General features: G+C 35.0%; 2 protein-coding genes across 3 annotated transcripts; one reads left to right on the plus strand and one right to left on the minus strand.

Annotated features, from left to right (window-relative positions):
* Positions 1-1,168: 1,168 nt before the first annotated feature.
* Positions 1,169-2,745, minus strand: LOC108971864. The gene is made up of 2 exons (XM_018938184.1): positions 1,839-2,745; positions 1,169-1,776 (listed from the first exon to the last, which is right to left on the minus strand). Exons 1-2 carry the CDS (start codon positions 2,172-2,174, stop codon positions 1,609-1,611), a joined length of 504 nt encoding a protein of 167 aa, XP_018793729.1. The 5' UTR covers positions 2,175-2,745; the 3' UTR covers positions 1,169-1,608.
* Positions 2,746-9,429: 6,684 nt separating this feature from the next.
* LOC108971861 (venom protease-like) lies at positions 9,430-11,693 on the plus strand. 2 transcript variants are annotated; one of them, XM_018938180.1, is made up of 6 exons: positions 9,430-9,520; positions 9,610-9,737; positions 9,799-10,163; positions 10,263-10,453; positions 10,876-10,980; positions 11,037-11,693. In XM_018938180.1, the coding sequence occupies exons 1-6, from the start codon at positions 9,448-9,450 to the stop codon at positions 11,432-11,434; spliced, it is 1,260 nt and encodes a 419-aa protein (XP_018793725.1). In that variant the 5' UTR covers positions 9,430-9,447; the 3' UTR covers positions 11,435-11,693. The 2 variants fall into 2 exon arrangements, with proteins under 2 accessions (XP_018793725.1, XP_018793726.1); XM_018938181.1 differs by having other exon boundaries at positions 10,266-10,453.
* Positions 11,694-12,406: the final 713 nt, after the last annotated feature.

Consider the following 12,406-nt stretch of genomic DNA (forward strand, 5'->3'; position numbering starts at 1 on the left):
AAATTTCGAAACGTTTTGCTCCTCCTGCGCCATGTTGTGTTTAATCCACCGAGCATAGAAAGGGTTTTCCATAATAATATAATAAGACCAACGTTAAAATAATTCCCTCAGAGATTTTTGCATAATTATATGTATACATATGTATATTTAATATAGAATGTACAGCCGTCCCTCGCATACTTTTGTGGAAATAACTTTTATTACATTTAGCGAAAATCAAAATTCTTCATTATTTAAATGGAAATAACTAATGAATCTGCAGCAGACAATATTTAAAAATAATTTAATTGTCAATGCTGTCAATAAATCTTTATCTTACTTCGTATTAAACAGTTAAATTTGATTTTAATGATAACGAAATCCAAAATTTCCGAAATTAATTGTTCCAATTTTTTGATTTAAGAGAGTTTACTTATGTGAACATACTGCACATCAGAAGAGCTCAAATTGTTTGAATTCGTAAAACAAAGTTGAAAAAATAGTGATAATATGAGTGCGAGGGAATACGTATAATTTATAAAAAAGAGGTATTTTCTTAAAACCCTAATATGAATGAAATAATAATTACAAAAAATTACCATTATATCGCCGATAAAATGCATAGTCCCGATTTCCAAATAATTTCCTTTTCAGCATTTTCTGTGGAAAAATTAGTTTGAAAGGCTGGTCTGGCGAACTGAATAAATGAGAAACACATTGAACTTTGAAAGAGAATTCAATTTTCTATAATTATAAGATACGAGATATATAGTGGACTATAAGACATGTATTTGTCTTCTCTATAGTTAGAAAACTTAACTGAAAAGTCTATTAAGAGCTCAAACTTGGACAGGGTTTTTTGAAAGTGTTTACGAACAAAGTTTCCATAGTAGAAAATTGAAAAAAAATTATAGTTTTATTACTCAGGCAACGTATTCTTACCGAACGCAGAATATATTTTACAAATAGTTCGCCTCAGATTTTAACAACTGTAGAATCCGTTATTATTCTGTGTTCATGGCCATCTGACATCGTAACTTAATAAGAAACAAATTTTTAGACTTTTCGCAATCAGAAAAAATGTCAAAATAAATATATCTCTATTTTAAACCCTGCATGTTGTTTCTTACGTATATAATATAAAATCAATTGATTTTGTCACATCAACATCTAGTAAATGGTCTATGAATTTATAAAAACTTCCGTTTTTCGAAAGGTATTTACCCAATTGCGCATGGAACGATTCTATTAAGCTTTTAATGGTTTCGTTTTTAAGTTTTAATGGATTCGTTATAAACGGAGAATTTGGTTGCGCCTTCCTAAAAAGAAAGAAGTCATATATGTACATACATATGTTATTTCTTAAAACGGGAGTGTTAAATATTTTATGAAATATTCCTTTTTAATCCACTGTCTCTCGAAATATGCTATGAATTGTCCAAAAATGATATTTAAATTATAACTCAAAGCCTTATTTTTCAGATTAGATATCCAATTAATATATCGTTCGGTTTTAACAGCAGTAATATTAGAAATTTGCGAAACAATATTTAACTTCGACATGAACTTTGGAAGTTTTGAAGCATTCCTTCGAACTGCTTGTGTAAAATGAAACCAACATGTCTTTAATTATGTTTGTGGATAAATCTGTGACAATGCTTTTCTTATGCCATACTCAAAATCCTTGGTGAATGTTGTGGGCTTCATGTCAAAAATATTACTTTGGATGTATTGTAGTACATGGATATATGCATTCAAAGACTTGTTTGACATTAAAATGTAGATAAAAGGAAATGTCTGAAAAAAAGATATACAAATATTAACTTAACCGCAACAATATTTAAAAAATATATACTTACATGTTCATTATGAGCAATATGAAATATTAGCAGCTGTTCAAAGCTATTGGAACTACTTATCGGTACTACACCAAAAGTCCCATCTATTGAATAATGACGTGGTTCGCTAGTAGGCATATCCATTATTGAGTTACACATTGTAGGGGACACAAAAATTGAGTAACCGAAATCCTCTTTAATCACCGTACCACGATAGAATGGCAAATCATTGACATAATTTGAATTTGTATAATTCTTGCTAATTTCTGGGTTTTCAAAAATTGAAATTATGTCATGGAAATTTTGAGGTGCTTTTGGGAAGGCTTCAGATTTTATGTTTATTAATTGCCTTCGCATTTTCCCAAATTCAACCAAATGAGCAGACTCTTTAGCCTTTTTGCAATTCTCATCAATTCTTATTTTAATTTCTTTATAAATTCATATTGGGCCTCATGGTTGTGCACTAAGTTTTTATTTTTTTTTTTTACGGCAATGTATTGCATTGTTCAAATCCACAGCAATATTGACGGGACATCCACTTTGATAACAATTATAATATTTTGTATTATTTTGAGAATATTTAAATTTATAAATTTGTCCCTTTGTTGGAATATGTAATAATTTGCTGGTTTTCCTCAAACCCGGAATTATATTATAAACAAGTATATCATCACTTTCCATTTTCACGATTTTGAAGAATTAATTGAACAACGCACGTGGTTTAACAAATGACTGAACACGACATTATAACACAGTTTAGTAAACGAAATGCTGTTATCAACAACAACAAAAACAAAAAATTTAACAGTGTAACAAGAGTATCAAAAACGAAAAAAAAAACAAAAAAGATTAAAACTACTCACTGAATTAAGATGACGATGTTATTGTATTACAATAACAAGGAAGAAATAATTATATGTTGTTTAGTTTTTAAGAAAAATGTGTTCTATTTAATGTAAAATAGTACAATTTTGATCACAATAAATCATAAATATAAAAAATTATGCACGTGTGTTCTTCAATTATTTRCTTAAAATCTTGAAAATGGTCCGGTGGATGGCCATGGGAGCGGGTGGCGGCGCGGATGTGCGCAAACGCACGAACTGGCGGACGCGGATGGGAGCGGGGCGGACGCACAGCCGGAAATCAAATCTTCGTGATAACCCCAATCATATCGGTAGTTGGTTGTCACTTATGTTTAATAAAAAAAAAATAAGGCTTTATTGCACAATTGTGTAAATTTTTATAAAGGCTTTATTTCTCTTTCGAAGTGTAATAAAGCCTTTTTTGAAATAAAGGCCTTATTTCACTTTCAATAGTGTAATAAGGCCTTAAAGGCCTTATTTCACAAGGCGCTATTGCACCCTGCCAAAAAATAAGTATGATTATCTAATAAAAAAGTAAGAGCTCCAGTCTTAATGCTGACGTGTCGCAATTTAATAAATATACATATCGCACGCTAACTTCAAAAGAATCACAAAAAAATCAAAAATGTTTAAAATCAATTTCTTTCAATATATCAATTTGTAATACGATTATCTACAAAAAAAGGTTTCATTGTCTTCACTATCTTACTTAACCAAAAAATCATCGATATCTTAATATTTTCAAGTTACTGCTTTCACTTATGGAAGATAGAGTCATGTGTGAAGTTAACGAAAGTTCTTGAGGAAAGTTCTCTGATCGCCATTCACTTGGGAGTAGCCAGAATGGATTATTTTAAATATGGCTACAACAGCTCACGACTTCCTGTATTAGACCAAGTATCGCATGGGGAGCCAAAGAACATTCATTTGCAGCCGAGCTAAAGTTAAAAAGCGAACCATTCCTATTCAGGGTTGTGTCTTGGGTTTGGGACCCATGGAAAAATAATCAACAGCCTCGGATGAGAAACCCCCTTTTGATGATGACCATGGCAAACAAAATAAGGATAATGATTTGAGGGCTTGCATCTAGAATGTCCGGTCCCTTAATTGAGAAGGTGCTACTGCCCAACTGTTTGATGTCCTCGCGGAAATAAAGGCTAACATCACCGCCGCCCAAGCGATCCGCAGAACTGAACACAGAAAGTACCATCTTATAAAAGAGTGTACAGCTGCTGGCGTACGACGTACGCAGTACGTTCTTAGCAGCCGCTTTAGTTATGCTTTATCCAGTTGGATAAGCAAGGGAAGCACACCAAGCCCAGTATTAAACAAGGACAAGACGAAATATCTCCTGCCATCAAACAAACAGTCGTCGCACTCGTGACTAGGTACCCACATCACTGTTGACAGTCATAACTTTGAAGTCGTAGATAATTTCGTATATTGTGGAATCAGCATTAACACCAACAACAACGTCAGTCTCAAAATACAACGCAGAATAAAAGACAGAGGCAACGCTGGCTAAGTTATACCTCCTTAAGAAAAGAAAAAATGACTGGCGCGCTGTTGTTAACTCCGCTATAACTGCGTAAACGGTTTCTACGCTAGCAAAGAAAAGGAAGCTTGCACATATGGACAGATGGATCCAAATTTATATACATACATATATCTAGCCTTAGAACATGTTTTAACCTATCCTAACTCTGATAAAGGATTAAAAATGCATCTCTGCATTTGCATTAATTAATTATTTGTCCTAGCAACCCTTTTTGTACAACTTCCTTTTGTAAAACTAATAAACGTTCTCATTCTAGTGCAAACCACCAAACTGGTGACCTCGTGCTCTACAACATTTTTAAAAATTTTTCAACATGAGCTTAAACGATAGCACGCTGGTAACTGGTGGGGGAAGTATTGCGGATGCTGCTTCTACAAACATTTTCTTTCCACGGATCCCGCTTCCAACGATGTCGGACGATCATATCGAGACATATTTTTACTCCCTCGATTGGTTGCTCGCGAGTGTTCCTCGTAGCGTAGCAATCATCGCCGCCAACGTCCCAATTAGTAAGAAGGTAAAAATTGCGGATTCCATCACGGCATACCTGGCATTGAAAGATGACCACGTGTGCAGTATAAGCTCCGAATCTCAGCCATCGGAAGAAATTTTTGAACTACGAGCTGAAATCGCCACCTTTTCAAGGAAAGTCAGTTTACTTTTGGGTAACGACCATTCCAGGGGCCGACATCGCTCCAGTTCTACGTCGCGCAACAAATTCCTTAACCTTTTTGGTACCACGCTAAATTTGCTAGCAATACAGACGTTTCTGTCATTCCAAGGCCAATGAAGCTAATTCGAGCATACCCTACCTCAATGCAACTTTTTGCCGCAAATGGCTCACCTGTACTTAACTACGGTGAAGTCATCCTAAAGTTAAACCTTAATTTACGCCGTGAATTCCTATGGAATTTTATTATAGCTGACGTCTCACAGGCCATATTAGGCGCCGAATTCCTCGTGCACCATGGTCTAGTTGCAGACTTGCAAGGGAGGCTACCCTGCTTATTACATCGTGCCCAATAACAAGACTAACAACGCCAAGCATTTCTACAATCCACACTTAGCAGAGATTTTCAGACATCCTCAAAGAGTTTGCTGAAATCACCTGTCCGACATCACTGGGTATTCGAATTAACACATCTGTGGTTCATCGTATCATCAAGACCAGCCAGCCTACGTACACACAATCGCGACGACTGTCGCCGCAAAAATTAGCAGCTGCGTGGTCAGAATTTGAGCTGTTAATTAAACTGGGCATTTGTCGTCCAACCTGCAGTAACTGGGCGACTCTATTACACTTAATCCGCAAGGCCGACGGATCGTGGAGGCCCTTCGGCGATTATAGAGCTCCGAACGCCGTAACCATAATTCATCATAATCATAATTGCAAAATTGCTACCACGACGCCGTTTGGACAAATGACTTCACTAATATGACTTTTGAGTTAAGAAATGCCCCTCAAACAATCCAGCCTCTTAATGTTTCGAGGTTTGGACTTCGCTTTCATCTACCTTGACGACGTTTGTATTGCATCAACGCTCGTTAACGAACATAAATCCCATCTTCGCCGTTTGGGAGACTGCAACTTAAGCATCAACGTCTCCAGAGGTTTTGAGCTTGAATTCTTGGGACACTCAATCACGAAAGATGGGAACCGTCCACTTCGTAGCCGTATAGAAAGAAGCCTTAACGCAGATGGCACTTCCGACAGTCGCCAATGAATTTAAAGGTTTTTTTTATCTATGCTGAACTTTTATCGTTGATTCTTTCCAAACGCGCTGGAACATAAAGAACCACTTTTTGCCATGATCCTAGGTTACCGAAAAAACGACAATAGCAGTCTTTATTGGACCGAAGCAACTAAACGCCACTTCGAAACCTGCAAATCTCAATTTGCAAATTGCGCTATACTAGCTCATCCGCTGCCCAATGCAGAAGAAAGGTGAAGAAAATGTCGCCGCTGATCTTTTTTCACGAATACAATCGCTGGCCGCAGCTGCAATCAATTACGACAAGTTAGCCGAGGATTAAGTCGACGATGAAAAATTGAATTCGTATCTCAATTGTATAATCCATCATTCTTTAAAGCTATAGAAATTTGTTTTATCTTTCAGTTCAAAGAGAGTATTTTGCGATATATCTAAGGGTCGTCCATTTGTAACCTCGAAGTTTCGCACAGCATTCCTGCAAGCAACACAAATTTTTTCGAATCCTGGTATACGTGCTACTGCAAAGCTAATGATCGAGCGATTTGTTTGGCCCGACAATCAACATGACAGTAAGTTGCTTGTGAAAAACTGCAATGCGTGCCAACGGAATAAAATCATCCGACACAACAAGAGTATACTATACCATCGATAACTTCCCAGCCAACGCTTCGGGTACTTACACATCGACATAGTGGGCCCGTTTCCGTTTCCGTTGTCGGAATGCAATAGGTATTGCCTTACGATAATTGTTAGAAACATCCGTTGGCCAAAGGCTTTACCAATACCAAACATGACGGCAGCGGTAGGTCTAAGCCTTTGCTTAATAGCTGGATTGCGGTTACATCTCAGATAGTCCATCCGTTGAATCCAATTATTAATGACTCGTTCAAGCATTTCGAATGTAATTGTCCATATAGACCTTAGACTTTACATATTGCTGATGATTCCATGATATATTTAGTCCCTTAGTATTAAGCGTAAAAAAAGTAAAGTATTGTGAATTGCACTTATAATTTTTTTTTTTATTTTTTGTTATTGTATCATTTTGGTAACTAAAATTATGAACAGTGATCAATTTTTTTATTTGCATTAGAGAAATGATTTTATAGTTTTAGTTAAAGGAAACACTAATCTATAAAAAAACACCTTTTTAATATTTTGTCAAAGCTCCTTTACTTTTTATAACGGCTTTTATACGTTCCGGCATTGAATTTATCATGTTTTTTATTGTTCCTGATACAATACCAAATATTATTCTACTTCGAGAATTTCATCCAATTCTGCTAAATTCATTATAAACCAAAGGTTTTCAATGGGATTGAGATCCGGACCTGGCCACTCCAAAGTCGCGACTCCGATTTTTGATAAATAATTCTGCATCTTAAAGAAAGTGAAATTTGTTATTAACATTGTAGTAATAAACTCAGGTTGTAAAAAAAAACTGATACTTACTATTTTGGCACGTGGTGGCAGGGCGCAGAGTCATCTTAAATTTGCCTTAAGTATCTCCTGTTACTTAGGTCCATTCACGGTTCCTTCTATTAGGGCTAGTTGCTCAAAGCTACCTCACCAGTTCTCCTTCTCACATAAGACATACCGTCGCTGCAAAAAAGGTTAAATTTGGACTAATTTGAGAAGATTACATTTTGCCAATCAAGTTGAGTTCAATTTTAATGTCCTTTTGTCCATCGTAAGCGATTTTGACGAATTTTAGAGTTAAAGTCGTTTTTAGTGGCCCGACCAGCGTTCAAACCAACCTCTTGAAGCTTTCAACGAACAGTTCTTGCGCTAACTTCCATACCGATGTCTTCAAACAACTCCACTTTAATGTGGATTTGCTGATGCCAACTCTACCACTAATTTGTCCAATGTTCAGATTTTCTTTTCGCTAAATAAAAATATGACTTTTTTGCAATTCGAATTTTTTTTTTTTTGTATTTTTGACATACATAAGCTTTAACGAAGCACGAGCACGAAACTATTGAAAAGTTGTTATAAAACATGTACAGAGCACAAATTTATCTGAAAGATTAATCCTTTCGGCAGAAAATTACACTTGTTGGTTACAATTGTGTTTTAAATACCTCGCTACTGTATATGTAAACAAACCTAAACAAATAATAATATATTCTGTATCTAAACAAGCTATCAACTAGTAATAAGTAAACATACTAGGTAGTATAAATAGAAGTAGAACCATGTAATAAGTCAGTCTTAAGAGTATAAATAACGAGTATTCGATGCAGCTCAAAATACATTCTTTTGACTAATTTTTATTTCTGGTAAAAATTAACTCGGGCGAAGCACATTCTTCACAGAACGTAAGTTTCGTAATAAAGTTGAACGATTTGTAAACGGTCTTCAGACGCAAGTCTCTTCATGGCGAAATGACAAACTGATCAAAAATAACATGACAGCTTGATACGACTCACATGATCTGAAAAAAAAAGACTTTCTAAAAAAATAATGCTACTTGGATTACCCGTTATATCCGACTCCTCCTTCATAATTATTTTTTTACCACAAATTCTGCAAAAACTCTCATTTTCTGTCCCTGATTAAAATGATACTCCATTTATTATTCCAACTTCATTAGTATTTTATATGAATCACCAAAGCCGTAATTTTTAAATTCGCAAATCGCGTACATGCGTAAGTATGTAGTTATTGACTACCTTTTGTTTATTTGTTATGTGATTACTAGCAATTTTAAAACAAATAGTAATAATACTTTGGAAATAATACACTTACATATATAATTCTATGAATTATATTTATGTGTTTCAGTGAAAGTTTTCAAAAGTATTTGATAATAATTATAAAGATGAAGAAAGCATTAACTTCGACTGCACCGTAACTTTAATACCCTTCATGGTAAATGGCAACTACATGCCCAAAGGTTTACACCAATGGATAAATAGTTTATTATGTCTTTCTAGCTACCTTGTTTGCTATATGCTAAGAGCAGCTTCGCGGGCATGATTAAATCGACTCAGCTTGTTATGCTGATCAATTATAAATGTATAAGCTTGATTGGGTTTCCTTCTGGGTGTTACAAACTTCGTTCAAAACTTAATATATATTAATCGACGTAACCTGGACTTTACCACCAAATTACATATATGGACCTAAACTACGTGCCGAAAATAACACCGTACTTCATAGATCCGCGATAGTTGTACTCGAAAAATGTTAAGGGTTCTAAAATTATCGTTGATGAATAATTTGGCAAGCGAGAGCTCTATGCAAAGTGGGTGCCGTACGAGTTCACAATCAAAATAATTCACGCTAGCAGGAAAAATTACAAGTTTCATTTCACTAAAATATATGTTGGGTACAAGGAATTTAACTTTACTCATGGGAACTTCTTTAATTCTAGTTAATGCGATAAGGATTTCTAGCTTTTCCGTTAGCTTTCCACTTTAATCCAAATTTGATTATATTATATTATGAAAGCAGTCTCTCTTACGAGCTTTAATCGTACGGTTGTTCCAATGCCCGAGCTTCGCTTTAAATTGTTTGCTTGCCTTTCTGTGGCCTTCTACTGCAATCTTAGCATTATAGCTGGTGAGTTGATAAAGTAAATGTATACTGTGCATACATACCTATCTACATACATAAGTATATATGAAATACTAATTTTAATACTCCCAAAGGTAATTATGCGTGCAAAGAAAATGACTATTTTGGCTACTGTAAGTTATATGAAAACTGCCCGAGTCTACAAGGTACTCCATTAACGAAGGACATGCTAAATCCTAAGGATTGTAGACACTCCATACTAGTAAGGAAAAAGAATTTATGTTATGTTAATGTGTGTTCTCACATTAAATATCCTTACGCAGAGTGGTCCTGTTATCTGTTGTCCTCGAAGGAGACATCAACAACGGCCTAATAGAAGCCCATCAAAAACAACGACAACAACAACTACAACAGAAAGGACAAGTCGGCGATATATGCGCATTGCGTTTAATAAAGAAACCAATATTGGGGATTTAAAAAATATTCATCCGGAAGGATTAGCGCTACTAAACAAGCCCAATTGCGGTAAAATTAATGATAATCGGGTAGCCAATGGTATTTGCGCTACTCAAGGGGAGTTTCCATGGATGGCCGTGTTACTTTATGCACGGATGGGTGCATTGTGCGGTGGTTCGGTCATAACAGAACGCTTTGTCCTCACAGCGGCTCACTGCATTTCGAACGATTTGTAAGTGTTTAAATATTAAAATGCACTAAATCAAATTTGTGTATAGTATATCTATATTCGAAAACAATACCGTTGACTTAAAATCTCTTTTCAAATAAGCAGAAAAGCTGTGCGCTTAGGCGAACACAGAAGATCCACTAAAATAGACTGTATACTCCACATTTGCCAAACTCACGTGGACTTTGAAATCGATCCACACCAGAAACCCATAATTCATCCCGATTACAAGTCGCTAGATTACCATAAGGATATTGCTCTGATAAAGCTTAATATGGACATAGATTTTAGACGTAAGTACATCTGAGATCTCTGGAAATTCGATTTCACGATTTATCTATTGGCTTAACTAACTAGAATTAGCAAATAAGGAGAAACTCTGCGTTCTTCAAATAATGATTTCTATTTTCTGTTTTATTCACAAAGCTGATAAAAGTAAAAGTTATAGTAATTTCAAAATTCGTCGAACTTTTTTTTTTTTTTGAAATTATTTGGGGTCTTACAGTGAGGACTCGATAATCCGATATGTATGTATGATTCGTTTGCAACAAGCAGTTTAAAATTTTCGACAAACCAGTCCACAAATCTAAAAATTTTAAGTTCGAAATTTCCAAGTTCCATTGAACTTAAAACTTTAAACATATACATAAATGCAATGTTTCTAATGTCCATTCCACAAAGTTATTAATATATTTATACTATATATATTTTTAAGGTTACCAGCACATAGCACCCATTTGCTTGCCCCTGAAGTCATCGGATTCTAATATTTCCCCACACGATAATTTAGTATTAGCTGGCTGGGGCCTCCAAGAACATGGTAAATTAAGTTTATTTACTATTCTTAAATATTTATAAATATTTGTGTGCATTTAGATCGCTCTGTTGACGTACTTCAAAAAGGTCAGTTGAGACTCAAAGGGTTGGATATTTGCAAGAACTTATACCCACGTTTTAGGATTGACAATTCGAAGCTTTGTATTCAAGCTGGTGCTAACCAAACAGTGTCTTGTCGTGGAGATTCTGGAGGTCCACTGTTTTGGAAAACCCCTTTCTTAAGTGGTAATTTCATCAAAAAACATTACACACAAATCGGTTTGGTATCTCTGGGTTATGGCAAGGAATGTGGTGATTTAACTAGCGAGCCTTTCATGTATGAAAACGTAACGGATTCCATGGTTTGGATAACTCACAGTCTTTATAAAGCACATTTTCACAATGAAAATCCATCCATTGCTCAACATTATTTCTATTCTAATTTTATGCATTATTAATATTCACAAGGATGCAAATAATGTATTATTTCAACATTTCAAAAGTTAGCATTGAATTAAGATTAATTAAGATTTGAGTAAAATCTTGTAAATGCATAATTAATCATATTTCTAGTCTCTTTTATGAAGACGTACATATTCAGTGAAACCTTCTATAACCTATGGGGGATGTCCGCTTATAGGAGTGGTCGAATCAAAACTTTACTAAACTTGATACACACACTACTTCTTAAATAAATTATATTTCTTGGTCATTTTATTTGCATATTTCATTTTTATTGTTACAGTTATAGTAAGTTGTACATATTTATTTTTGTTTGAGTTTTCAAAAATTCCTTTACCATAGTATGTCCCAACTTTCCTTTTATAAAAGAGTTTTCAAAATGACTTTCTAAATTTTTAAGCCACTACTCGTAACATCCAGCTGAAGTTGTTTTAGTGCTTCGGTGTACGATTTAATTTGACCCGCATCGTAGGTGCATACTTTATTATCCCAATATGGGAAAATACATTATCGTGATTGATATTTTCAGTGAAAAATTAAATTCACTGGTTACACAATTACTTGTAAGGTCCCGAATTGACTTGGAGCCCGAGGTTGCTGGCGGGAAAAGGAAAAAGTCCGTCTATGGGATAAGGTTTTTGAAAATATGCATTTTATAAATCCGGAAGTGTCGCAAACAAAAGAATTTATGCAAAGGAACTTTGTTTGCGAAGTATAAGAGAATTAAAAAACGTAACGACGCGACAAGTGCCACGACGTGGGAATATTTCAAAGATTTTGACAACGTTTTTGGAAATAGGCACTCCATTAAGCACCTCCAGAGCTCACTGTAATATTTAATTGAAGAGGAGAAAAGGTGCGTGGAAGAAAGCGAGGTAGAAGGTGTCAGCCGAAAAAAACGACCAAAAACTATTGCTTATGAAACATTGCAGTTTCTTTAAAGAAGAAGCGCGGAAAGAGCAGATTCG

Source organism: Bactrocera latifrons, unplaced genomic scaffold, assembly GCF_001853355.1.
Source record: "Bactrocera latifrons isolate USDA-ARS-PBARC rearing strain unplaced genomic scaffold, ASM185335v1 scaffold_360, whole genome shotgun sequence".
Lineage (NCBI taxonomy): Eukaryota > Metazoa > Arthropoda > Insecta > Diptera > Tephritidae > Bactrocera > Bactrocera latifrons.

Bases quoted from the DNA above. Each gene is read 5' to 3' on its own strand.
- LOC108971864 (XM_018938184.1), bottom strand. From the start codon at position 2,174: ATGCGAAGGCAATTAATAAACATAAAATCTGAAGCCTTCCCAAAAGCA. The intron at 1,777-1,838 runs GTAAGTATATAT...TCTTTTTTTCAG, and splicing joins ATATTGCTCATAATGAACAT to ACATTTCCTTTTATCTACAT.
- LOC108971861 (XM_018938180.1), top strand. From the start codon at position 9,448: ATGCCCGAGCTTCGCTTTAAATTGTTTGCTTGCCTTTCTGTGGCCTTC. The intron at 9,521-9,609 runs GTGAGTTGATAA...ATACTCCCAAAG, and splicing joins CAATCTTAGCATTATAGCTG to GTAATTATGCGTGCAAAGAA. The intron at 10,164-10,262 runs GTAAGTGTTTAA...TTTTCAAATAAG, and splicing joins CACTGCATTTCGAACGATTT to CAGAAAAGCTGTGCGCTTAG.